This window comes from Chenopodium album, chromosome 8 (assembly GCF_948465745.1).
Source record: "Chenopodium album chromosome 8, dcCheAlbu1.1, whole genome shotgun sequence".
Taxonomy (NCBI): Eukaryota; Viridiplantae; Streptophyta; class Magnoliopsida; order Caryophyllales; family Amaranthaceae; genus Chenopodium; species Chenopodium album.
In genome coordinates, this window is record NC_137841.1 from 77441082 (window position 1) to 77467601 (window position 26520).

The window sequence follows — 26520 nt, forward strand, 5'->3', positions numbered from 1 at the left end:
AAATGCTTCAAACTTTTCATTTTTTTATTTTTTTTTTATACTTTTCATGGTCACGCACTACAATAATAATAATAAAAAAATAATCAGTATTACACTACTCTACAGCCCATTTAACATTTAACAATACAACAAAAAAAATCAAGATATTAACAATTAAGAAATCTATTAACTAATACGAGTACTAAAACAAAACATTGTTGACATCATTAACACTTAAATTATCCTACGTGTCATTCTCACATTAAAAATTTTCCCTCCAATTCTATGCATGATGTTATCAATTATCAATAACTAATTTTATTTTTATTTTTAAATCTACACTTTTGACCTCAATGCATAAGTGTCTATCCAAAATTCAATTAACCAAGTTTCCAAACTAATCTATAGTTTCGTCTAATTTGTTTAATGTTTGATCATGGTTTCAATTTTTTTTTTTTTTTTTTAACTTCCCTTAAATGTAAATTATTTTTAAATCTAATTCTAATCTTCTTATACAACGTAATGCAACATATTATAAAGGAAAAATTGTTATTATTAATCCCAACTTTGAGCCATTTACTTTCATTAATCCCAACTATCGATTATTTTCTAATAATCCCAACTTTAGGGGATATTTTCTTTTACCAGGTCAAATGACTGGTAACCTTATTAAAATGTATCTTTTTTAATTTTTTTTCTTAAATGCCACATGTCACAATTTCATTAGTCCAAGAAACAAAAAAAAAAGATAATTCTAACTGAGCTGTGCGCTTAATTTTATATATCTATGATTCAAATATTATTTGTATAATGTTTTTCTGTTTTTTTTTTAAATAATATTACCATTTTTAAATAATATTACCATTTTTCAGTTGAACCCCGTGAATCCCCGCTAGATCCGCCTATGACATGATGGGAATGATGGTTTGTGTTTTTAAATACTAAGTATAGAGTATAAATATAGATTTGATTAGGTTATTAGCTTTGACCAATAAAATTTTGCTTTATGCACTTAGATATCAAATCAAAAGGTTCAATTATGTTGTAAAGGACTAAAGGTCCAATTAATTTTTATTTTATTTTATTTTATTTTATTTTTGCATTGCTTTTGGGAGAATTTTAAGTTGATGTTATGCTTTTGTTGGCATTATACCTTTTTTATTCACTTAGAATGAAAATAATAGTATATTGCACGTTTAGGTGTTCAACCTAATTCATGATTTTCTAGATTAAGCTACTCTGTATGATTAAGATTTGACACTAATCATACTATATCCAAATAGGCAAATAGTCTTCTTCTTATCCTAGGAGATGTCACTTTGGTTTAAAGTTAGTGGAAAAAAATAATGAATGAGGCTTTGTAGTTTCTACAAATAATTAAAAGTAGAGCAAAGGACTTAATAATATGGGTCATTGGGTTGATTGTGAAATGTGGCCATGAATCATGAAAAAGCCAAACATACCAAGTTTATTACGAAGGTAATATAAAATTTTCATGTGTAGTACTTTTAGTGTAATATGTGATATGTCGTACATATACCCTCTAACTTAATTACGTAAACCAAGGTGCTTGATGAGGTACTTCTTTTTTTTTGACGGGAGATGAGGTACTTCTAAAACTAGTATAATTATAATTTTTCAAAAAAAAAAAAAAAAAAAAAAACTAGTATAATTATAAAAATAGTTAATCAATTTATGTATTTCATAGATATGGTGAAAAATGCCTTTAAACAATAGTAAAACAATTTGCACCAAATGTAGTGTAATATGTGATATGTTTTTTTTGGTGTTCCACCCGGTTCACCCTTTGGGCTAATCCGGATTCGGGGATCAGTTTTGGGTGGTTAGGTTCCAATCCCCTCCCGATTGTTGTTGCGGGGGATTGAACACGAGTCCTCCCTACCAAGTGTAGTCCAAATAACCACTACACCAACAACCAATTGGTGTAATATGTGATATGTCGTACATATACCCTCTAACCAAAAGGTTTTGTGTGAGACTGGACTCACGTGAGACCGGGCTCAATAACAAAGGTCCAACAAAAAGGCGCGGGCTAACTAAACCCGATCACGAGGCCCGCAACACCAAATACCATACATGACAGTAATATTCTAATACTTGACTATAATATTCTTATACATAACACTAATATTTTAATATCCGACAATAATATTCTAATACATGACAGTAATATTCTAATACCTGACAATAATATTCTTATACATGACACTAATATTTTAATATCTGACAATAATATTCTAATACATGACAGTAATATTTTAATACCTGACAATAATATTCTTATACATGACACTAATATTTTAATATTTGACAATAATATTCTAATACATGACAATAATATTCTAATACATGACACTAATATTCTTATACCTGACAATAATATTCTAATTCCTGACTAAATTGGTCTTATTCCTGATAAAAATTATCTTATTCCTTACTAAAATTATCTTATTCTTAACTAAAATAATCTTATTCTTGACTAAAATTTTCTAATTCCTGACAAATATAAACAATATTAATTTTAATCTAATACTACAATACTAATCTAATACCCGACAATAAACATTTAATACCAAACAATAAACATCTAATACCTGACATTATTTTCTCCTTCACCACTGACCCTCTTCTTCCATGGGTGCAATATTTTTCTCTCCTCATTACATCATTGGAAACCCCTCCAAATTGGGATTTCCCACATTAAATCAAATTGGAAGTGGGTAACGAGGATACTTCTCAGTCTCATAGAAGATTCTATAATGAAACATAAGAGTATAAGCAGCCCGAGCTCCATACTTGCGGCAAAGCACCCTAAACGGAAGGTCAGAGCAATCAACCATGGGAGCAACTATCAATCTAGGCCGACCCAACTTCTTCCAATGGGCCCAAGCCCGCTCTGTGGTGGTAGCATGTGGTTAGAGTAGCCATGAATGAGAGCTTTGGAAGTTGAACAAGGTGATGGTTATGGCGGAGGAGAGAGAATCTCATTACCAGATCATTGCCGGCAGTTTCTTGTTGTGGGGGAAAGCAGCGGTGGTGGAGGAAGAAGGTGGAAGTGGGTAACGAGGTGATGATGGTTGGATTTGGATTTTAGCGAGAGTTGGTGAATGAATGGTGTTGTGAGTGTTGGCGGCGGACTCACCGTGAGTCCGTCTCACCCAAAACTTTACCCTAACCTAATTACGTAAACCAAGGTGCTTGAAGACACATTTTTTTAAAAAAAAAAAAACTAATGTAATAAATGTAAATTGTGTGAATTACAATAACAAAATGTAATTGCCAAGTTTTTAAAGACACATTTTTTTTAAAAAAAAACTAGTGAATAGCTAGTCCAGGCGTTGCCCCGTGAAATTTCTATGTTACTCCTAGATCGGAGTACTATGCACAAGGTACTCCAGATTTATAAAATTTTATGTTATTTTGATGTTAACTTCTTACGAAGTATTATTTTAATTTATATACTCCATCCGTTATAGTTCTTGTTTGTATTTTTTCAAGTTATTTATACAAAATTGATGTTATTTTGATGTTAACTTCTTATTAGTAGGAGGATAAAGTGGATGAAGTACATTAATGGTTTAATAGTCTTTACATACTATCCAAAAATAGAAACAAGAACAACATTTTGGATCTCCAAAATAGGAAAACGGGAATTACATTATGGGACAGGGTTGTATATGTTATTTTGAAATAAGCCATGCTATTTTATACTTGCATGCTTTTTTTTTTTTTTGTTTTTTATATTCAACATCGATCATTTATTTTGATATGAACTTCTTATTATTTCAAATTATATATATGTTATTTTTAAGTAAGTACATGTTATTTCATTCTTGCATACTGTTTTTTTTATACATGTTGAAGTTTTTTTTTTTTTTTTTAAATAACAAAAATATTTCATGAATTAAAAGTCATATGACATCTACAATAGAGTTTCGACGTTAACAAATATATAAGATATTGAATCATTTATTACGTATATCAATAGAGTTTCGACATCTATTACGACCGTAACTTATTTTTAAATCTCAAGCATAGATTTATCATTGCTCATAAAATAATTTAAAGTTTGAGCTCTAATATATAGGTTTCATACCCTAGAATATGATAAAGCAACTACTCCAGCATACCTGTTTTCTCTGGCAAAACAAAATAAATAGATTAAATACAGTAGAACATCCCTCATAATTTATTAGAATCACGAAGAAGCAATGAACCTTATAATATGTTAGCTTCATTCATATTTATAAGTACAAATTGGTTAGAATGCATGCAGCCATATTTTCTTGCTTTGTCAGGAGGGAATGTATGGAAAAATGGCCCCATTACAAAATGGTATAAGTCTGTTAGAAATCATATTTCATATACTAGTAGATTTTGCTGAGCTGTGGCAACACTGGCAAGTTTTGCAAAATTAAGTTGGTACGAGCCAAATCTATATCACCTCCTCAACTCTCTTTCTCAGCTCCCGCCAAAACTTAACCATAAGTTTTTGTTTTTTTTTTTTTGGACAGAAACCATAACCAAATTTATGCTATCAAAAGTTTAGATTAACACAAGTCAGGATATTGAATCATCAAAACTCATATTTTTATTTATTTTTTTTTTTTTTAATGTAACACTTCTATATTTAATAATTTTTATACTACCTTTGTGTTTTTTTAGTGTTACAATTTGACTTTTTCAATATTCACACGATGATTTTGACTTGATACTTTTTTTTTTGTTGTTTTTTTTTATTGTGTACATTTTCATAATACGAGTATCAAATTTCCTACGTAGTACTCCCTTCGTCCCTATTTGATAGTCACTTTTGGGCAATTTTTACGGGAATTAATAAACATGAATAAAAAGTAGCAAAAAAGTAGAGAGAAAGTAATTAAAATATGATGGTAAAAAATATTTTTTTTTTTTTTTTTTTTTGGGGGGGGGGGGTGGGGGGGTTAGTTTGTATGCCAAGAATGGAGTGGTTTGAGACTTGGATAATTGTATTGGTATGATCATTGTCCGAAAAATTAATATACAATAATTTTTGGAATACAATAATTGCATTGGCTAAAAGCCTAAGACATAGGGGGATTATATGAGCTAGTTGCAAACAATCTGATTATCTTACAATAATAAACTTCAGCCCAAATAACCAAACCCACTTGATTTACAGATCCAATAAACATTCTAATACAACAAATTAAATTTTGAATTCCATCATATCTTTTTTATTCATAATTCAAATAAAACCCCACTTGATTTTTATTCATAATTAACTTGTAGCCTGGGTGTTGCACCGAATTACTACTTTTAAATATATATAATTAATGATATAATGTTGGTAAAAAAAAGACTTAACATTGTTTTAATTTTGTTGAATCTATTCGTTTTTATTAACTTTTCTCTATTTTTTTTGGTGTTCTACCCAGTTCACCCTTTGGGCTAATCCGGATTCGGGGATCAGTTCTGGGTGGTTAGGTTCCAGTCCCCTCCCGATTGTTGTTGCGGGGGATCGAACACGAGTCCTCCCTACCAAGTGTAGTCCCAATCACCACTACACCAACAACCAATTGGTTATTAACTTTTCTCTATGCTATATAATTATATAATTATTTATGTGTTTACTTAAACATATAGTAATTTTTGTGTGTATAAATGACATGAGTTACTATTGGCTAAGATGGTAAGAATACAAAAATGTGTATTTACTTTTTTTACCCTCATTAATATGTTTACTCATTAGTATATTTAATGTTTTTTTTTTCATTAAACCTATCAACAATTTATTTAAAGTTTTTTTATTTTTTTTATTTTTTTTTAACAAAAACTTGTAATTTTTTTTTTTAAAATAAAAAAAATTCTAATGCTTTATACTTCATATGTTATTATTATTATTATTTAAAAAGAAAAAAAAACTGTATGTACGAAAAGACTGTCTATTTTTACTCCTTCGTGGTTACTCTTCTTATTTACAATCTTTGTCGTCATTTAATTGCAACTATTATTAAGGTTTATTAGCTTTGAAATCTACATTGTTTGATGGCACATGATCAACATTATGGAATTTGAATGGAATTCATATTAAAAAGTGATATTTGAGCAAATGTTATGAAGAGGTATAAAGAACTTAAAAATCCGAAAATCAAGGGAAATCGGTGATAGGAAAAAAATGGTATTAATTAATTATGGAGAGAATTTAAGAGGAAAAGTATCACTAAGTGAAGAACTTACATTATTAAGTTTTTAGCTACAACAAACATTTCACATTTTAAAACTTCGTATGACCAAAGTTCACAAAGAATTCATTTGAAGAAAAACACACTAGGTATTATTGAAACATGTAAATCAATTAAGAGTTCTAAACTGACAATTGCCGCTTAAATTTTGAAGGAATCAGATGCAAATAAATTAAACACTATTTAATAATAATTTGGAAAAAACACTATCAAAATTTTGAGGGTTTTAAAAAATAGTTGTCATAAAAGATTTTTGTGGCTTTCTTATATTTCTACATAGCCACCACATAGGCACATAAATCAAATACTCCGTAGTACGTATTAAAACTACCAGGTCTATCAGCAAAACCAAAGGTATAAATACACGTCAATACAACTTCTCTGCAAGAGCTAACCCTTTACGCGCATCGTGCGCGTAGACCACCCTAGTATAAGAATAACTAGATTAGACCTGTGCGTTGCACGCCGCTTTAATTAATTTGTATTAATTATTATGCATAAAATAAAGTTTTATCATTTGTGTATAAAAGAGTAGTAATTTTTTTTTGTAGAAAAATGTATAGTGTAGGTTAAAAAAAATAAAATGAATGATGACATCACACGTAGAAATTGGAGTGAAAATTTTTATTGTTAGAATCACGTAGTATAAGGATTGATGATGTTTTGTTTTAGTAATAATTAATAGATATGCAAACATTTATACCATATAAATATTTGTTTACGTATTTTTCTTTCATTAATGATATTAATAACTCAAAATTGTTTTTTTTTTTTTTTGGTGTTTAGAGAGCCACAAAGACAAGGATGAGAATCGATCCCAAAATGTCTTGGAACCGGAAGGAAAACTCTAACCACTCGAGTAATAACTCAAATTGTGATAAAAGGCTAAATCACAAAAACTCACCGGACTACCTCACTTACCTCTTAATAACCCGAATATTGTAACACCACGTGTATTTTTTTTATTTATTTTTTCATTTAAACTTCGTATAGAGTAGTATTTTTATTCAAAATTCTTTTGTTACAAAATCTCCCTGTATCTCTTCCATATAAATAGCGGAGTAGCTGCTACTGTCACAATAAATTTGATCTAGCAAACTTTCTCCAAAAATGCGGCTGGTAAACACCACAAACAGCGCCGGAGAAGAAAATCGTACGAAGGCGGCGAAATCCCGGCGAGAAGAAGGTGTAATTACGGCCGCCGGAGAAGACGAAGAAGGTTGTAGAACAGTGTGTTACTCTCCCGCACGTGTGGTGGTTTATCGGCTGCTTGCCATCGCCAGAAAATGTCGTAACGGTGGAAGGAGAGAGAAAGTTCAGATCAGTGACGAATTTTCGCCGGAGATTTCACGGCGGAAGTCCGATGATCGCCGGAGAATCAATGTTTCAGGTGACTTTTAAATTTAAATTAGTTAGGAGCTAATAATTCAATTGTGATACGAGTATTATGATTAACTAATGGAATTATTATGATCTCAAATGTTTACGATTACTCGATTAGTAGAATTATAGCTCTGTTAATCACGTTTATCATGTTAAATTGAAAGAGTGGCGAATTAATTTTTTACCTGTACAAAATTATAGCTCAGTTAATCACGTTTATTCTTGGCTTTTTGCTAAGTAACGTTTTATTATCTGCTAATTATTAGTACTTCGTACGCTGTTTATTGAAGAACGTATTATTTTAGGAAATGTATTCAATTGCTTATACGGAGTAGTTAGCCTTCATAATGCATATGCCGTTTTACAAAGAAAAAAATCGAACTTAATTAAAAATATGTACTCCGTATAATCTTTGTTGTTACAGAGTAGTTCTTAATGTGTACTATAATACATAAAAGTTTCTCCAGTGAATGTTATTAGGTGAAATTTCTACTATGCAAAAACTATAATTATAGTTGTATTATGAAGATGTACGGACCAACTGTATTCTAATCTAGTTTAGTTCAATCAAATTACATTTTAAAGTCGCAACAACACTTGCAATTTATATTTGATGTGGTAGTTTAGGCAAAATTTTGTAAGGTTTTAGCCCTTTTAGGCGAACAAAAGCCTAGGCATAACTCGCAAAAGGGAAGAAGCAAAAGCACATACTCGTATATAGTTGAACCTACATGCGACCATGCAGGCTTACAGTTGCAATGATCTTTGACTTATTGAATTATAAGTTGTCTAATTGAGTCCAAGGGGTGCCTTAATCACACAAAACAGAGGAAATGGAGACCCATAAAAGCACAATTTATACTGCTGCCACGGTCTTTAAATTCTCATACTACTTAAACTGTCAAGATAACTGATATATTTACTCCTAAAATGTATGTTCAATCTGTTTCCAAGCTAGTAAAGGGGTTATAGACTTGGGTGGTTTTGTTTAGAAAAAAGTTATACATCATATTATCATAATTAGATAAATTAGTATGTATTGAACAATAGCTGCATGTTATATAGAGTGATAGTGTGATGTTCTGAAAGTAAATTTCAATTTTCTGTTAGGACTTCAAAGTCAGGAGATGAGCTTCAATTTGGCCGCAGGACTTGGTTTGCTATCCCTTATTGCTGCTAGCAAAACTGAGCTCGATAAAACAATGGAATTGCGTAAGCAAATGGAAGTCTTTTTAGAAAGTTTCAAAGAGGGGAACCAAAGCAAAGGCACGACCCCAAAACCATCTGATTTTGATAATGCATATGCTGTGAGCACTACCATGGACATCCTTAGTAATTACTCCGTTGAGGATCATGCACTTAGCCAACAAGGATCTGGAAACACTTATGCATGTGCTCCACACTGTGACATCCATCAGAAAGAGGAGTTTGTGGAAGGTATAAATCACCTTGAGGCAGAATTAGCTGCTGAATTAGATCGAATGCAGCTTGATGTAGATTCAGGAGGGTATGTGGAGACAGGAGAGTCATCAGAATTACAAGAGGAAGTTACTGAGGTATACAACTTTGACTCTTTGTGTGCCTTGGGGTTTCGGAATATTTACTTTTTTTTTATGCTCTTGAATACATTCTATGTTCTGTAATTTCTTCTGATGCGTATATATCTTGATTACTGGCAGCCTACATATGTATAGATCGAGTATTCTATAGGCTAGTGTGCTAGGTGCCTAGGTTGCGCCGTCATGGAATTAATTTGTCTACGGTTGTTTTAGCACTGAATACCTGGATTTACATCTCATTTATCAAGAGCATCGTAAGATTGTATGATAATAGTGCTAGTTGTGGCCCTGTTGTCAAAGATTCCATGGCCTGCAAACTTAAACCAAAACACTTTTGAGATGATTCAATTGTTTGCACTAGTCTTTCTTGTCAATTATTGTGTATAAATTTGCATTTATGTGCCTTGTGAAGTTCTATACTTGAGAGATAAATCATACTCTGTACCTTGAAACATTTTCTAGTTTTATGTCATGTCTTCTGCTGCCTGTACTTCTGAACACCTGAAAAAAATACTACATAACATCGTTTATTCATTAGCTTCAGTAACTTTGTAATTGACTGCTAGAACATCAATTTGACAGATACCCTCTGAAAACACTGCTATTGGAAGTGTTAACATGAGCACTGGAGAAGTTATTGACCCCCAGTATGTTGACAACACAGAGTTTTGTGGTGTCCCTCCTCTTGAACTTGAGAGACGATTACATGAGGTACTTGAAACAAGACAAGAAGAACGGATAAAAGAACTCGAAGCTCATCTAGACCGCATGACGAAAAAGCTTCAGGAAAAAGAGGTAGAAGTCACTTGGTGGAAAGATACTGCCAAGCTTATTTCCAAGCAAGTCCCTGAATCATCCCGTACCTTGAGGTAAAAGTCGCACATCAAACTACATTCTATCATCTGACATTAAAGTCGCAAACTTACAAAAATTGATGTTTTGCAGGTAGGTTTCCGATTATAGCTTGTTAATTTTGATGGATATATTGCAAAATAATTGGACCTTTGGCTAAAATGCTGCTCATCAAAAGGATTTTAGCTGTTTGAAATACCTGCAATTTTTGTAAATATTATCCTATTGTCAATATTTGCCTTTCTGCTAGATTTTCCAGTTTCCTATTATGCTGTTTGAGCAGACCTGGACTTTTGTTTTTTAATGACATAAATGACTCTAGTAATGCTTGATTAATCTCTTAATTCGGATTCATCAAGTAATCACAGGCATGGTTATTATTCTCTACTCTAGTACGGTGTCCTATATTTTAGTTTTTGTTTTTTATTGTTATGTGGATTTGGGCTGCTTTAAATGTTTATATATTGGTCAACTTAACATAAAAAGCCGATAGAGGAGAGTAAAAAGTTGGTGTCCAACTTTTGAACTCCCCCAAATTGCCGTATGAGCTCTAAATGTATTTCCAAGAAAGCTTGCCTGCCTTTGTGTAGTATACCCTGTAGGCCTGTACTGTAGTATGATTTAACTACTATTAGTGTATGCTTAAACTTCTCTATTAATTCTTGAGGTAGGTGGTTGCTTAGTTAGACTCATTTAGAAACATTACGAAGAAATAATTCTATTGTAAGTTGGTAGCTTACTTTGGGGAAGTCGGTAGGGTTAGTGTGACTGTGAGTAGTGTGGATTGTCTCCAAATTCTCTCCTTTTTTCCCTTCCTTATGGAATGATCTGATTCTATTTTCCTCTATTGACTTAGTATCTTTCTCTCCTTACAACGAACACTATTAGCATCAGTAAATTGCACTATCTATAATACCCTTCCCCTTAAGTTAGGCCAATTCCTGATAGTCTAGCAAGAGATTTCCTTGGGGTAGGAGCCCTTCACTAAATCTAATCAATATGACCAAGGTTAGTTGGATTAATCTAGGCAAAAGTTCTAGAGAAGGGAATGAAATCTGCCCAGCCATTTTCTGAATTTTAGTTAGCTCAACTGTTTACAATAAATAATTGTTACAAGGGCATTATCCTAAAGAAAGATAAGCCAATGGCTCTATATAATTTGAGCTTAAATTCCATACTATAACAGAATATATTGGTATCACTCACATAATCAGCTTTCAAAAATAAGAAAAGTATTTATTAAATGTCATTCACCAATATACTTCCTTAATTTAACAAGTCTATTCATGACTTTTGTTTACATAAGTAAGCCATTTTCAAATCAATGATGCTTCAACTCTTCAAGTACTTAAAAAGGAGTCATTATGTTCATCCACTACTACAATTTTCATTCTATTGTTTTGTGATATGGCTATATTTTATTAATATTCACTTTTTATTATTTTACAAAGTACTTGTATAAGATATAGATTTGTGAAGTTATCATTTTGAATTAAAACCTTCATTTTATGGAATAATCAACTTTCATTTTTTCAAATTTCAAAAAGACCAGGCTATATGTTGCAAAGTTGAGATTTCAATTAAGGACCTCGACTTTAAGGGGAAAATGAACTTTTATGTTTCAGAATTATAAGATGACATGACTATATATCATGAAAATACAAAAAAACTTTTGCGAAAGAACACCATAAAATATTTTACGAGTTTAGAGTCATGGGGTCGCAAATTCTAGATTCGATTCAAGACCTCAATTTTAAGGGGAAAAATGACCCCCTTTTTTTTGGGTATTCTAAGAAGATGGGGCTTTATATCGTTTAAGTATACTATCGTAAAATATCAATCTTTTAAGGGCTTTATATGGGTCACAAAGTTGAGATTTCGAATTAAGGTCACAATTTTAAGGGGATGATGATCTTTTGTTGCTTAGAATATTGATAAAACGTGACTTTACATGGGATTATTCAACGGCTTAAATTAGAAAAATTAAGTTTTAAAAAATAAATAAATAAACTAAATTTGAACTAAACATAGCCAAAGCAAAGGCAAAGGACATTTTTCCAAAACAGAGAATATTAAATACTACAAACTTCATACGTCATTACATGACCCTGAGATGTATCCCCTAGAGCCTCAAGACTTTTCAAATTCGGGCCCCATAACCTCCAAAATTCTTCAAAAAGCGTTGATAATAGCTTTCAATTTCGTAATTTTTTGACCTTATTTCGCCCAAAAATAAAAATTTCTAGGGTGTAGGGTTTTAGGGTTTAGTTTAGGGTTAGGGTTTAGGGTTTATTTACTAGTTTAAAAGCTTGACTAGACCCGACAATTATGTAAGTCCCCTGCCTAAAAATGAAAGTCAATCTTGGAGTTTGCTAAGTGTCCCAAGGGACTAATACTCTGAGCTGGTTAATTTAAGTTGGGAATTTTGTTGGAAACAAACTTATAAGCCTTTAAAAGAGAAAGTGTCTTACAAAGTAATCTTGGAGGCAAAAACGCATCACTTGCCTGATTTCATAATCTTGTTGTATTGTGTGTCAAAAAAAAAAAAAAAAATAATCTTGTTGTATTGGATATCAGATTCTCAACTTAAAAACTTGAAAATAATTACAAACCAAATGATAGGCTTCATGAATATGCGAAGATAATAAATACTCTTAAGTAGTTCAGTCATCCCTTGCTAAGATTAAATTTTTCTAAGGTTACTGCTTTGCAAGGTTTGAAATGTATGCTTCATATTGAATTGGACCGACATTTATGGATCATGGTTCTGAATTCCCAAGAAGGCAGAAGGCCTTACAAAAAAATAGCACAAATCATAGTATTTTCATAGGCTCTAAACAATAACTTAAAGGCATCACATAGCTCATTAGTTATGTTGGAGTTTTCTGGTATACCGGCTCAGAAGACTTAAGTTACCTTTCCAAATATATTTGTGGCAGGGATCTCTCTTTCAATCGGGGTCTCACTGGTTCTTTAACTCCAAGACTAGGAGATCTGCTCAAACTAAATATTCTGTAAGATTTCTCAAACTCCAAATTTATCAAGATTGCTTTAGTGTAAGCATTTGATCACTATATAAAAGTATACATACTTCTTGCAGAAGTTTCAACCTGGGATTAGGATTAATATTTTAATGTTCAATGCAGGATTTTGGCGGGCTGTGGTTTTAGTGGTAAAATTCCTCCAGAGCTAGGCAACCTTAATGATTTGTTCAATGTCATCATCCATATTTTGATAGTTTCAACTCATTTCTACTGTCTTGGAAGTTTCAAGTTCCTGTAACCATATTATCTTATACAGGGCTCTGAACTCCAACAACTTTACTGGTGAAATACCCCGCTCTCTCGGTAATCTTTCCAAACTTTACTGGCTGGATCTGGCAGACAACCACTTGACAGGATCTATTCCTGTCTCAACACCTAACACACCAGGCTTGGATCTCTTGCTGAAGGCAAAACATTTGTGAGTATTTTGTTGATGTCCTTTCATTCACTCTCCTACAATAGGTGGTTAGCAGTTCCAAATATGGAGCAAATGATGTCCTGACATCCAATTCATAGATAGGTCATATAATTATTCATGCAAGAATGGTAGAACTCACTGTATCCAATTTTGCAGTCACTTCAATAAAAATCAGCTTTCTGGTTCAGTTCCATCTAAGCTATTCCGTTCAGAGATGATTTTAATCCATGTGTAAGTCTCTTGAGTACTCCATAGGTCCTTAAATTTCTTCTTTTTCTCTGTTTGTGAGAAATGAGTACATTATCATTACAACATCTTAAGTTATATTGTATATGGTTCCGTTTTTGAACAGACTTTTTGACGGAAATCAACTAACTGGGCCGATTCCATCCACATTGGGACTTGTTCAGACTCTTGAAGTTCCGTGAGTTGATGATAATCTCATGAGCTGGTCTCAACATCTTATACACATATATATACCCCTCCTCTTTTGTTCGACTTACTTATTGTAGGTGCTAAACCGAAAAAAATCGAGGGAGATATTTATTTCATTATTGATTGTTATATTTTTGAACTTGTATTTTTGTTTTCTGCAGACGGCTTGATCGGAATTCCTTGACAGGGGAGGTGCCATCTAATATCAACAATCTCACCAATGTTGTTGAATTGTCGGTAGATTTGTGAATTAGATAAAATAAGCTTTTTTGAACTATAAAAAGTCATAATTGATAATTGAGCCTTTGCTTCCATTTCTTTCTTTTGCATACTTTCAGGAATTTAGGGCACAATAAACTGACTGGTTCATTGCCAGATTTAATAGGGATGGATTCTCTTAGCTATGTGTAAGGAGGAATATTTGGAATTTATTGCTGAAATATTATTCTAAATTTATACATACAGTGTATTTTCTAAATTTATATAGCCTTTTTCATGATGGTTCTTTTCATCATCATAGGGACCTGAGCAACAACTCCTTTGACGACTCAGAAGCACCAGAATGGTTCTCAACTTTACTGTCTCTCACTACGCTGTATGTTTCTAAGCTAGATTCCGAGCCACAAAAATGTTCACTTATCGAATCCGTAACTTTTTGGATGTGGCATTTACATAATTTTCATAATCATTGAGTATGGTTCACTTTAAGGGCCTGTTCCTCAAAAGCTGTTCAGTGCTCCACAGATGCAGCTTGTGTAAGTAATTTGGTTGGAGCATTAGAGCAAATAGTCATTAGGACAACATACATTTTGTTTTTATTTCCTTTTTTTCTAAAAGAATTCTTTGTAAAAAATATGGCAGGAAAATGAGAAACAATTCATTCAAATGGAACATTGGATATGAGTGATAGCATTGGCCAACAGCTCCAGCTTGTTGATTTTGAGAACAACAAGATTTCCTCAGTGACACTTAGCTCTAGATACACAAATGCCTTGATGTGAGAACAAGTTCTTGTGCATTTTCAATCTTTTTTTTTTTTGTTTTGACTACTCCTTTTCTGGCTGGAGGAGCAATATGCCATGATTGCCAACATTCACAATTCGCTTTATCTAATAACAGATTGATCGGAAACCCAGTCTGCATCACTCCACTTTCAAGTACTGACTACTGTCAGATTCAGCAGCAAACAAAAAAACCCTATTCAACCAGTGTAGCTAATTGTGGTAGTAAGCAATGTTCAGCAGACCAGAAGCTAAGTCCCCAGAGTTGTGATTGTGCATATCCATATGAAGGGACTATGTACTTTCGAGGACCTTCATTCAGGGAAGTGACTAATGCAAACTCCTTTCACAAATTGGAAATGAGCTTATGGGTGAAACTGGGCCTAATTCATGGCTCAGTTTCTCTTCAGAACCCTTTTTTCAACATAGATGACTACCTTCAAGTTCATATCGAAATATTTCCATCTGGCAAAAAATACTTCAATCGATCAGAAATTATGAGGATTGGCTTTGATCTTAGTAATCAAACTTTCTAGCCACCCCAGAGTTTGGACCATACTATTCCATCAACATCAACATCAACATCTTCAATCAGTTATGTCTTATGTCCAATTTTTTTGTTTTTTTTTTTCAATCATAGACTGATTATTATATGGATGTTGAATATGTTTGCCAGCCACAAACAGAAGAACTGTTAGTTTGGGCTTAATAGCAGGAATTGCTACAACTTGTACCTTTCTTGTAGTAATGGTTTTGGGAGTAGGCATTTATGCTGTACAGCAGAAAACACTTGCTGAGAGAGCAATTGGTTTGAGTAGACCTTTTGGTAAGCTATTGAGACCGTGCAATTTTCACATAGAACCTCTTGAATTCTGGTTTGGTTGTAGTTTTAATAATTCTTATACTCTCATTTTCTGTTGTGCTATTTTGATGCAGTGTCTTAGGGTTCAAGTGGAAAAGACAGTGGTAGTGTTCCACAGTTAAAGGGAGCTAGATGGTTTCCATATGATGAACTAAAGAAGTGCACCAATACTTTTTCACAGCGTAATGAAATAGGCTCCGGGGGTTATGGCAAGGTTTGAGTCATCATCACCTACCAGCTCATGCTTCCTACTGTTCCCAGTTGAAAACATTTTATATGCGGCTTCTTATCCATTATTTTCTCGCAATGATGTTCAGGTGTACAAAGGAGTGCTACCTGATGGTCAAAATGTGGCAATCAAGCGAGCTCAGCAAGGATCTATGCAGGGTGGGCATGAATTCAAGACTGAAATTGAATTGCTTTCAAGAGTTCACCATAAGAATTTAGTTGGCTTGTTGGGTTTCTGTTTTGAACAAGGGGAACAGATGCTGGTGTACGAATATATGCCCAATGGATCGCTCAGAGATAGTTTGTCTGGTAATTTTTTATCCATTATTAAAATGTTGATGATTGTGAACATTGTAGAGATATCAACCTTATAATACTTAACCTATTGTGCAGGCAGATCTGGCATTCATCTTGATTGGAAGAGAAGACTGCGCATTGCTCTAGGCTCTGCTAGAGGATTAGCATATCTTCATGAGCTTGCAAATCCTCCCATAATTCACAGGGATGTCAAGTCTACCAATATAATTTTAGATGAAAATTTAACAGCCAAGGTTGCAGATTTTGGCTTATGTAAGCTAGTTTCTGATAGCAGAAAGGGTCATATTTCTACCCAAGTCAAAGGAACGCTGGTAGGATTATTGTATTTAGAACTTGTTTTCTTGTGAAATGTTCTCATATCCTCTCTATTTAGATTTGAAGCCATGGAAAACTTGATTGCTTTTTTTTTTTAACCTTTTCAATTAGCATATGTTTAAATCTCACCATTACTTCCACAATCGGCAATAGTATAACACAATTATAAAATCCCCTGAAGAAATTTGTGGTTTTTGTTCCCTTTTTTAATCATTAATTTGTTTTGGGTGTGTTGCAGGGCTATCTTGATCCCGAATACTACTTGACACAACAATTGACTGAGAAGAGTGATGTATATAGCTTTGGAGTAGTTATGCTTGAGTTAGTGACTGCCAAGCAACCAATCGAGAAGGGGAAGTACATTGTCCGGGAGGTCAGAACAAAGATGGACAAGAATGATGAAGAGTTTTGTGGCTTGAAGATCATGATCGATCCTGTCATAAAAAAAAATCCAAATTTGATTGGGTTTAGTAAGTTTATTCAACTAGCAGTGCAATGTGTTGAAGAAACTGCATCGGATCGTCCAACAATGAGTGATGTGGTGAAGGAGATAGAAATTATACTACAAAATGATGGGTTAGATACCGGATCGACATCCACGTCCTCATCCGTCAAGGATTTTGGAGCCACCAAAGGTGTCCTCAAGCATCCTTATGATGCCTTAGCAAAGAAAGACACCACTTATAGTGCTTATAGTAGTGCATTTGACAACAGTGGTGGATAATCATTATCACCAAAAATAGAGCCAAAGTAACACCTTTTTTTTTTCTACTTATGTCAAACAATTAGTGGTTTAAGGAATGTAATATTTGACATCCCAGCAGGCAATAGCACTATATGACCATTTCTGGGATTGATTATTATGCTATTGTTGTTCGAAAACGGGAAAAAAAAAGTTGTACTCTTGCCAATCTTGGCAATTGGACTCAACTTTCGGGCAATTAACAGTGTAACCCTAAGGTTATAACAATAGTTGTGTATAACAAGTAAAAAAAAATTATATAAGAGACAAAGAAGAACGTTTGAGAGAAGAGAAGGTAGATAAAGCAACATATATTTAACAAGCCATAAAAACATTAATGTTGCACTCTTGCATTGTTTTATGTACATAGTAAGCTTATATATAAAGGGTTCTCCACAGGGAATAAAGGATCGTATCCGCAGGGAATAATGGTTATTAGTACACCATGAATAATGTAAAAGGGGTATAAGCTAGTTCGGTCACAACTCACAAGTTGCAGTTGTGATTAGTTGACTACTTGACGGTTAAATTAAGCTAAGGAAGATACTATAGGAAATTTAAAATAAATGCTAGGGGAAATCGAGATTCGACACTAACCAAACCAACAGATCAATAAAATAGGCAAACACTAACACAAATTAGTGATAGAGCACTAAACATTGCCTTATTTCGAATCCACGACATTATGTCATTCTTAAGCCAAACTCAACTAATAAGGTAGGCCGCAACAAATTCTCGATGATAGGAAACGAGATACTAAATTGGGCTTGTATATCAATCGTTTCGAGAAAGCATACAAACATAATAATTGAGATTTTCACCTAACTATCACAACTAAGGCAACCGTACTATTGAAACAAATTAATGTAAGCAAGATATAAATTACATCTAATCATACAAGAAAAGCTTGTCAATTAAACCTCAATTTTCTAACCAAGATAGAAATTACATCTAATCATACAAGAAAAGCTTGTCAATTGAACCTCTTTTTCAATGCAAGCAAAGATAATGAATACATGAGTATTAACTAATAAGTGGTCATCTATGGGCCTGTTTTCTTCAGTTTAATGCAATTCAGTTCAATTCAACTTCAATCAGTTCGGTTTAGTTCAATTCCTAATTTTCTTCTCTCATAAAATATTCATTTCAACTCTATTCAGTTTAGTTAACACATGCAAGCACATACAAAATTAATTATTTAACAATCAATCATCAAACTAAGGTAAACATGCAAGCACATACAAAATTAATCAAGCCAATAGCTTGGTTTAATCTTCACCTAACCCCTACTCTGTACTCGCTAGTCAATATATATTCACTAAGGGTGCAGTCTGTTTACTTGATTTTTACTTATTTGAGCTTATCTCAACTTATTAGTCCTTATTAGAACTTATTTTAGTTACAAATTGAACTTGGGTAATTCTGATTTACCTTTTATCACAACTTATGAACTTAATAACCCTTATCTATTTTTTTTCCCCTGAAGTAAGGACATGTTTTCTTCAGCTTAATTTCAATTTTGTACAATTCAACTCTTAATTTCCTTTTATCATAAACAATTCATTTCAACTTTATTCTGTTCAGTTGAACTCCAATCAGCCAGCTACGTTCAATAAATCAGATTAGGTCCTAAGTGGGAATGAGGTGAACATAGAACATTTTGACAACAATTTTTAAATTCACCATTAGGGCCTGTTCACTTCATCTTATTTTCACTTCAGTTCTAATAACTTAAGTTCAATTTCTAATTTCTTTCTCTCATCAAATATTTAGCTCAGTTACAATAAATTAAGTTTAGTTAGTTCATAACAGATCCTTAATCTAACAAGTACAATATAATTTTTTATTCTTCTTCTTCAAAAAAAAAAAGTCTACGTAGTATATTTTTTAAACTTTAGCACCACACTCCCAAGTCCCTAGTCCCTTTTTCCCTACTAGTATACTCCGTATTTTTTCACAAAACGGTTGTATAGTTTCCATCGTTGATGAATGCTCATCCAACGTTCCAAATTTTAAGAAATGTCTGTGATTTGTGTGAGGTGCTCTCAACCAATCAGCTTTCCTTCTTTTTGATTCCATGTCCAACTCATTTTGTCCTGTGATCCGTGTGAGGTGCTCTCAACCAATCAGATTTCATTCTTTTTAATTAACTGCATTTTCCCTCCCTTTCTTCGTCATTTATTTTCTCTTTCCTCTTCCACGACTATTGCTAATTCCTCTCTTAATTGTCCTCCCCACCTCTGCAATTTCTCCTTCCACCTTTTCTACTCTTCGCCGGAATCCAAACCTCGAAGCTTTCCCTAAAACTTTGGTTGAAATTTGCCAGTATCCTCGTCTAAGTCCGACAAAACGGTGATGTTTTGGTTCAAAATCGAGGTCAGACTATGCTCGCCAATGAACCGCGACTCCCAAAATTTCAGATGAGTTTGTCTCATAAACGACGGTATACGGTCTAACAATACCGGATATACGGTAATTGAAGGTGTCACCGGGAAGAGGAGAAGGCTTGACGACGAAATTAGGGAAGCGAAGAAAGGTCTACCCTGTACCGGAACACCCGCATGCCGTCGACGGTGGTAATTCGCTGGGTACTTATGATTCTAGCAAGATAATGACGGTAAATTCGAGTGGTTTCGGGGTTGCAAGCTCGAGCCATATGGAAGAAGGGCGAAAAACTGTATGAATTTGGGTGAAAAATTTGAAGGTTAAGGGTTCTAGCAGAGAGAAATACTAGGTTGGTGAAAAAAAGTCGTTCACCATTGACAATTCCTCTCTCCTTTTGTCCTCTGTTCATAAACCAGAAGAGTTTTGCCACTACTAGAAAACGGGGTTTTAGTATCAGAAAATATTTTTGATACTAAAAACGTCAATAGTATTAGACTTTGTTATAGTGTCGGAATTTTTTTTATCCGATACAAATGAAATATTAGTATCAGATACATTCCGATACTAATAGTTCTTTTACTATTAAAAATAATTCTGTTACAAGTAGACACTTTTTGTAACAAATCTTTCCGATACTAAAGCCAGTTAGCAACTTAGCATTTTAGCACATTTCAGCTTTGGCGGTACAACAAAATTTCAGGGTTGGCAATTTGGCGGTACATTAAAATTTCAGGAAAGTTCAAAATTTATTTTATTTTAGGTTTTTTTTTTTAATAATATTGCTCTCCATCCCTCTTTACTCCTCAAGCCTCGGATAGTCAAATCTCTCCTCCTCTGTTCATTCTCCTTTCTTCTCTCCTCTCTCTCAAGCTCTCCTCAAAGATGAAAGCAACCACATCTACAACCACCGCCGCAGCCCCTCATCCACAACCACCGCGGCTCTGCTGTCTTAATGGCAAAGAAATTGTTCTGTTCTTTGGCTTCGTTGGTGTGAAACATGGTACACTCTAGGTACAATTTACTTTCATGATGGATATTCATATGATTTTATATATCACCCTATAGTTCATGTTAGAACAAATTCATGAGGTTTTCTGTTCTTTTGTCTTGTCTTTATATAAACTTTTAATCTTCAAATAATACATTGTTTGTTATGTTAGCTCAATTTCAATCTTGATAGCTTACTAAGTTATCTATTTACTTGTTATGTACGCTCAAACTTTAATAGCTAGTGGAGCATGGTTTAGTTTAGTACTAGTGAATACACTTTTATCTTTTATAGTGTAAACTTTCTTATGTCTATTAATGAATTTAATTGGTTTATGCAGCAACAGAGAGAACAATGTGAGTATACTTTTTTTGATGGGAAGATTATCCACTCACTCACTAAGGGAAATGCTCGAAACAAGGAGGAAAACATCAGAGATTATTACCAAGTGGATTTTTGTTGTGAGCACTTGATCTGAGGTAAGATCTTATAGAGAATTCAATAGCAAATGTATCTTTGATTGAATTTTTGTTCTTATTTTTGTTTTAAGGAGTATTGAGGATGACTAACACCTTCATAGTTTGTTAGGCGGAGGAGCTATTATATCATTGTTGGACAAATTGGTGTTATTTCCGATACTAATGACCTTTGGTATTAGAAATTATACCTTTAGTATCAATAAATTTCCGATACCAAAGACCAATTTTCTAGTAGTATTTGTTCCAATTTCCACACTGACAAATCCTTCCTTTGTTAACCTCACTTCTAGTCAGCCACCTTCAACCCAAAATACCCATAAAATTTACATTATTTGGGTCAACAGAACCCACAAAAAATACTACATAAGATCGTTTATTCATTAGCTTCAGTAACTTTGTAATTGGCTGCTGGAACATCAATTTGACAGACACCCTCTAAAAACACTGCTATTGGAAGTGTTAATATGAGCCTATTGGAAGTGTTAATATGAGCACTGGAGAAGTTATTGAAAATATCTCATTTAGGCACTGGAGAAACCCTTGAACAATGTGAAGCTGGCACCACTATGGAAGTTGTTGCTGCACAAACAAAAGCAATTGCTGGTACATGTTCTGATGTTCATATATGATTATATCATTGAAAGTGTCGTGCACTATATAGACGTTATATTGATCTTGAATGTGACTAGTCCAGCTTAAGACTAGATGGGATTATTATTATGTTATATTAATGCTTTAGATGCGCAAACTAATCAAATCTGTCTGTAACAAATATCTATGTATTAGCATAAAGCATAACTCTATTGCAAAAAGTTTAGCATGTTCGCCATGGATCCCCACTATCTACCTAATATCCCCAGTATCCGCAATTACCTCACTTATGTGAAAAGTTAGTGTATGGATGTTGGTAAAAGATGAATATTCATGTATAGCTTTGTCTAGCAGAATATAGCTGTTTGGTTAATGACCTCTATATGTGCTCATGTTAAGCCCTATCTCACTATGTGGAATTTGTTCTTAGTTATGCATGAACCTTCATGTTTGTATTGTTTTACTTCTTGAGAATGGTTGGATTGTAGATATCAAGATTACTTCATGATATTTCTGACTTTTGATCCAATATGATTTTATTACCACAGATCAAGTAACTGACTGGACAAATGTAGTTGCTTCTGAGCCAATATGGGCTATAGGAATTGGAAAAGTTGCATCTCCAGAGCAGGCTTAGGAGGTATACTTTTAGTTTTCTTGTCCAAGTTGGGGTTGGGTGTTTTTCTTGCTACATTATCAAATTTCTGCCCTTCTTTTAACAATACAGTAGCCAAGTTTGTGGTAAACCGGTAATGATTCTATGACGACTTGTGCTTTTTGTTTAAAAAAATAAAAATAAAACAATATAATGTATTTCCTTAAAACAAGTATTAATTTAATTATTTATTTTTATTTAATAAAAAAAGGATTTTATTGCTTGGGGCAGGTAAGACTATTTACATATCTGACCTTATACCTTGCTTGGGATGGTTTTATATTGGGTAGTTGTTGCATTATACGCTCATGTCTTTTTGGTCTTAGGTTTATTTTGGCGCATTCAAAATTTAGAACAGAAATGAAATTGCAATATGCCAACATCCTCAGCGTGTTTGCCAAAGAACTGGATAGTGGTACTCTTGCATAATCAGATAAATAAATTAGTTTGGATTCAAATAATCTCCACTACTTATGACATATTTTGTGCTTAGCCATGTTTATTTATTGGGTCGGGTTTTGGCTTCAACACAAACGATGGTCTATCTTATTAGTTTATACAAGTACTTTTTTTCCCTCCTATCAAGCATAATTGTATTTATAGCTGGTTTGAGTTTTGCTTTCTACAAATTTAGCTACCAAAGTTGTAGGCCTTGGGGGTTAATTAGTATTCTTATTTTATTCTAGTGCATGAATTTATTATAAGCCTTACTTTAGTCATAACCTTTGTGAATGCAATTTATATACTCCAGTACTTAACGTTGCAACTAGAAAGCCAATGAATAAATTAAAAGAGCAGTTTATATGACCTATTAATTATTTGAATTGTGTCATTGTACTTGAGTACTTCATAGTATTTACAAAATGACCTACTACCTTTGGATCGTATTAAATGCAACTTTGGAATTTTTTATATCTCACAAATAATACCCTAAAGTCGCATATAATACGATCTGGAGGTAGTATAAGTTTTAAACACACGAATGCATTATTGCTCAAAGTCTCAAACCATAAATCAAGCATTGTATACAATTTTGTTCATCCCCCTTTGTAAAAAAAAAAAAAAAAAAAAAAAAAAAAAATTCAATAAGAAATACTTGGTGAGAGGTGCTTACTGACCTATGAGAAATAATGTTGGTTCAATAGTATTTCTTTTCCTTAACTCTTTTTATAATTCAAAAAAAAAAAAAAAAAAATTCACCCGTAAATATAGTACACTAATAATTAAAAATAATACTCCGTAATAACAATAAACCAGTTACTCCATATTTAGTAGGGATAGTATTGCTATGATTTTAGTTATGCTTGTAATATAGAGCAACGAGGAGCACACGAACATAAGTACATAGCAAATTGTTTAGTGCTTAACAAGGCCTTTGACATTTACATTTGAAAAAGTCACAAACTCCAACAGGCCAATTCTATTTGAACATAAGTACAAGATTGCCTACAAGCCTCATGAGTACCGCAGGGACCTTTGAAGAACTGGCTTAGTTTTTCGCATGGGGTACCATCAACCTCGGCCACCATGTTCATCTTTGTCAATTATGCACAAGATTATTAAAAAACACGTATGGCTTTAATTTCAAATCTCTACGGATCGGATGTACTATAGGCTATAGCCATATATATAAGGATTTTTATGCTCATTTGGTTGATATCGGAATTTTTTTTTTGTTTTAGTTCAGGGATAATTGTAAGTGTTTTTTAGCCGACAGTAAATTGAAGGAAGTAAATTCTTGTGAGAATTTCAATTTCAATAACTAATTTCATACGGTACAAAATTCTACTCTTAGAAGTAAAACTCACTTATTTTACAACCAAAATTTCTAATTATCATATCATCTCATGCCTATTAATAATTAACCAAAATTCATCATCTAATCGTCTCATAAAATTAACTTATCTTTACTTAACTATATTAACTTACTAACACTAGTCTAAACTTATTTCTTCTGATATAAATTTAAGTAAAAATAATGTGAACATAATATATGACTTGAATAAGCTGAATTAGTTGTCAATAGAACTTTCTACCTTTACTTGCAAAGTTGCAAAAGTAGAAGTACAATGCATACAAACAGTAAAAAAAAGAGGAACTGATCGATTACCAAAAGCAAATAAGAAGATAAGCAACAACAACAGCCTAAAGAATTTCTTCTCCATATTTCTTGGTCGTGCTTAAGTATCAGTTGTTTGAAATTAGTGAGTATATTATGTACACTTCTAAAGACATTTATATACAAGAGAAGATATTTATACGTCATGGTTCAAGTATTCATCAAGCACACTACATCTGATTTTCTTAATTCGAATGAATTGAATTTATCTGATATTCTGCATATTTTTTTATTATAAATATTAGCTTTTTATGGTTTAGGGTTTAGGGATTTAGGGTTTAGGGTTTAGGGTTTAGGGTTAAGGGTTAAGGGTTTAGGGTTTAGGGTTTAGGGTTTAGGGTTTAGGGTTTAGGGTTTAGGGTTTAGGGTTTAGGGTTTAGGGTTTAGGGTTTAGGGTTTAGGGTTTAGGGTTTAGGGTTTAGGGTTTAGGGTTTAGGGTTTAGGGTTTAGGGTTTAGGGTTTAGGGTTTAGGGTTTAGGGTTTAGGGTTTAGGGTTTAGGGTTTAGGGTTTAGGGTTTAGGGTTTAGGGTTTAGGGTTTAGGGTTTAGGGTTTAGGGTTTAGGGTTTAGGGTTTAGGGTTTAGGGTTTAGGGTTTAGGGTTTAGGGTTTAGGGTTTAGGGTTTAGGGTTTAGGGTTTAGGGTTTAGGGTTTAGGGTTTAGGGTTTAGGGTTTAGGGTTTAGGGTTTAGGGTTTAGGGTTTAGGGTTTAGGGTTTAGGGTTTAGGGTTTAGGGTTTAGGGTTTAGGGTTTAGGGTTTAGGGTTTAGGGTTTAGGGTTTAGGGTTTAGGGTTTAGGGTTTAGGGTTTAGGGTTTAGGGTTTAGGGTTTAGGGTTTAGGGTTTAGGGTTTAGGGTTTAGGGTTTAGGGTTTAGGGTTTAGGGTTTAGGGTTTAGGGTTTAGGGTTTAGGGTTTAGGGTTTAGGGTTTAGGGTTTAGGGTTTAGGGTTTAGGGTTTAGGGTTTAGGGTTTAGGGTTTAGGGTTTAGGGTTTAGGGTTTAGGGTTTAGGGTTTAGGGTTTAGGGTTTAGGGTTTAGGGTTTAGGGTTTAGGGTTTAGGGTTTAGGGTTTAGGGTTTAGGGTTTAGGGTTTAGGGTTTAGGGTTTAGGGTTTAGGGTTTAGGGTTTAGGGTTTAGGGTTTAGGGTTTAGGGTTTAGGGTTTAGGGTTTAGGGTTTAGGGTTTAGGGTTTAGGGTTTAGGGTTTAGGGTTTAGGGTTTAGGGTTTAGGGTTTAGGGTTTAGGGTTTAGGGTTTAGGGTTTAGGGTTTAGGGTTTAGGGTTTAGGGTTTAGGGTTTAGGGTTTAGGGTTTAGGGTTTAGGGTTTAGGGTTTAGGGTTTAGGGTTTAGGGTTTAGGGTTTAGGGTTTAGGGTTTAGGGTTTAGGGTTTAGGGTTTAGGGTTTAGGGTTTAGGGTTTAGGGTTTAGGGTTTAGGGTTTAGGGTTTAGGGTTTAGGGTTTAGGGTTTAGGGTTTAGGGTTTAGGGTTTAGGGTTTAGGGTTTAGGGTTTAGGGTTTAGGGTTTAGGGTTTAGGGTTTAGGGTTTAGGGTTTAGGGTTTAGGGTTTAGGGTTTAGGGTTTAGGGTTTAGGGTTTAGGGTTTAGGGTTTAGGGTTTAGGGTTTAGGGTTTAGGGTTTAGGGTTTAGGGTTTAGGGTTTAGGGTTTAGGGTTTAGGGTTTAGGGTTTAGGGTTTAGGGTTTAGGGTTTAGGGTTTAGGGTTTAGGGTTTAGGGTTTAGGGTTTAGGGTTTAGGGTTTAGGGTTTAGGGTTTAGGGTTTAGGGTTTAGGGTTTAGGGTTTAGGGTTTAGGGTTTAGGGTTTAGGGTTTAGGGTTTAGGGTTTAGGGTTTAGGGTTTAGGGTTTAGGGTTTAGGGTTTAGGGTTTAGGGTTTAGGGTTTAGGGTTTAGGGTTTAGGGTTTAGGGTTTAGGGTTTAGGG

The 26520-nt window shown here is 33.6% G+C and overlaps 1 protein-coding gene and 1 pseudogene across 2 annotated transcripts; both read left to right on the top strand.

The window, feature by feature from the left end:
• The first annotated feature begins 7253 nt into the window (after window positions 1-7253).
• Window positions 7254-10300, top strand: LOC145556832 (protein POLAR LOCALIZATION DURING ASYMMETRIC DIVISION AND REDISTRIBUTION-like). Its single transcript, XM_081618479.1, has 4 exons — window positions 7254-7614; window positions 8718-9163; window positions 9749-10035; window positions 10112-10300. The coding sequence occupies exons 1-4, from the start codon at window positions 7335-7337 to the stop codon at window positions 10113-10115; spliced, it is 1017 nt and encodes a 338-aa protein (XP_081474605.1). The 5' UTR covers window positions 7254-7334; the 3' UTR covers window positions 10116-10300.
• A 717-nt stretch (window positions 10301-11017) lies between these two features.
• Window positions 11018-17570, top strand: LOC145555546 (leucine-rich repeat receptor protein kinase HPCA1-like; annotated as a pseudogene). The gene is made up of 17 exons (XR_014091505.1): window positions 11018-11026; window positions 12958-13032; window positions 13119-13190; window positions 13257-13480; window positions 13637-13711; window positions 13833-13904; window positions 14077-14148; window positions 14254-14322; window positions 14436-14509; window positions 14598-14670; window positions 14777-14912; window positions 15035-15522; window positions 15603-15742; window positions 15853-15992; window positions 16096-16315; window positions 16400-16635; window positions 16878-17570. The product of XR_014091505.1 is annotated as a leucine-rich repeat receptor protein kinase HPCA1-like (transcript).
• Window positions 17571-26520: the final 8950 nt, after the last annotated feature.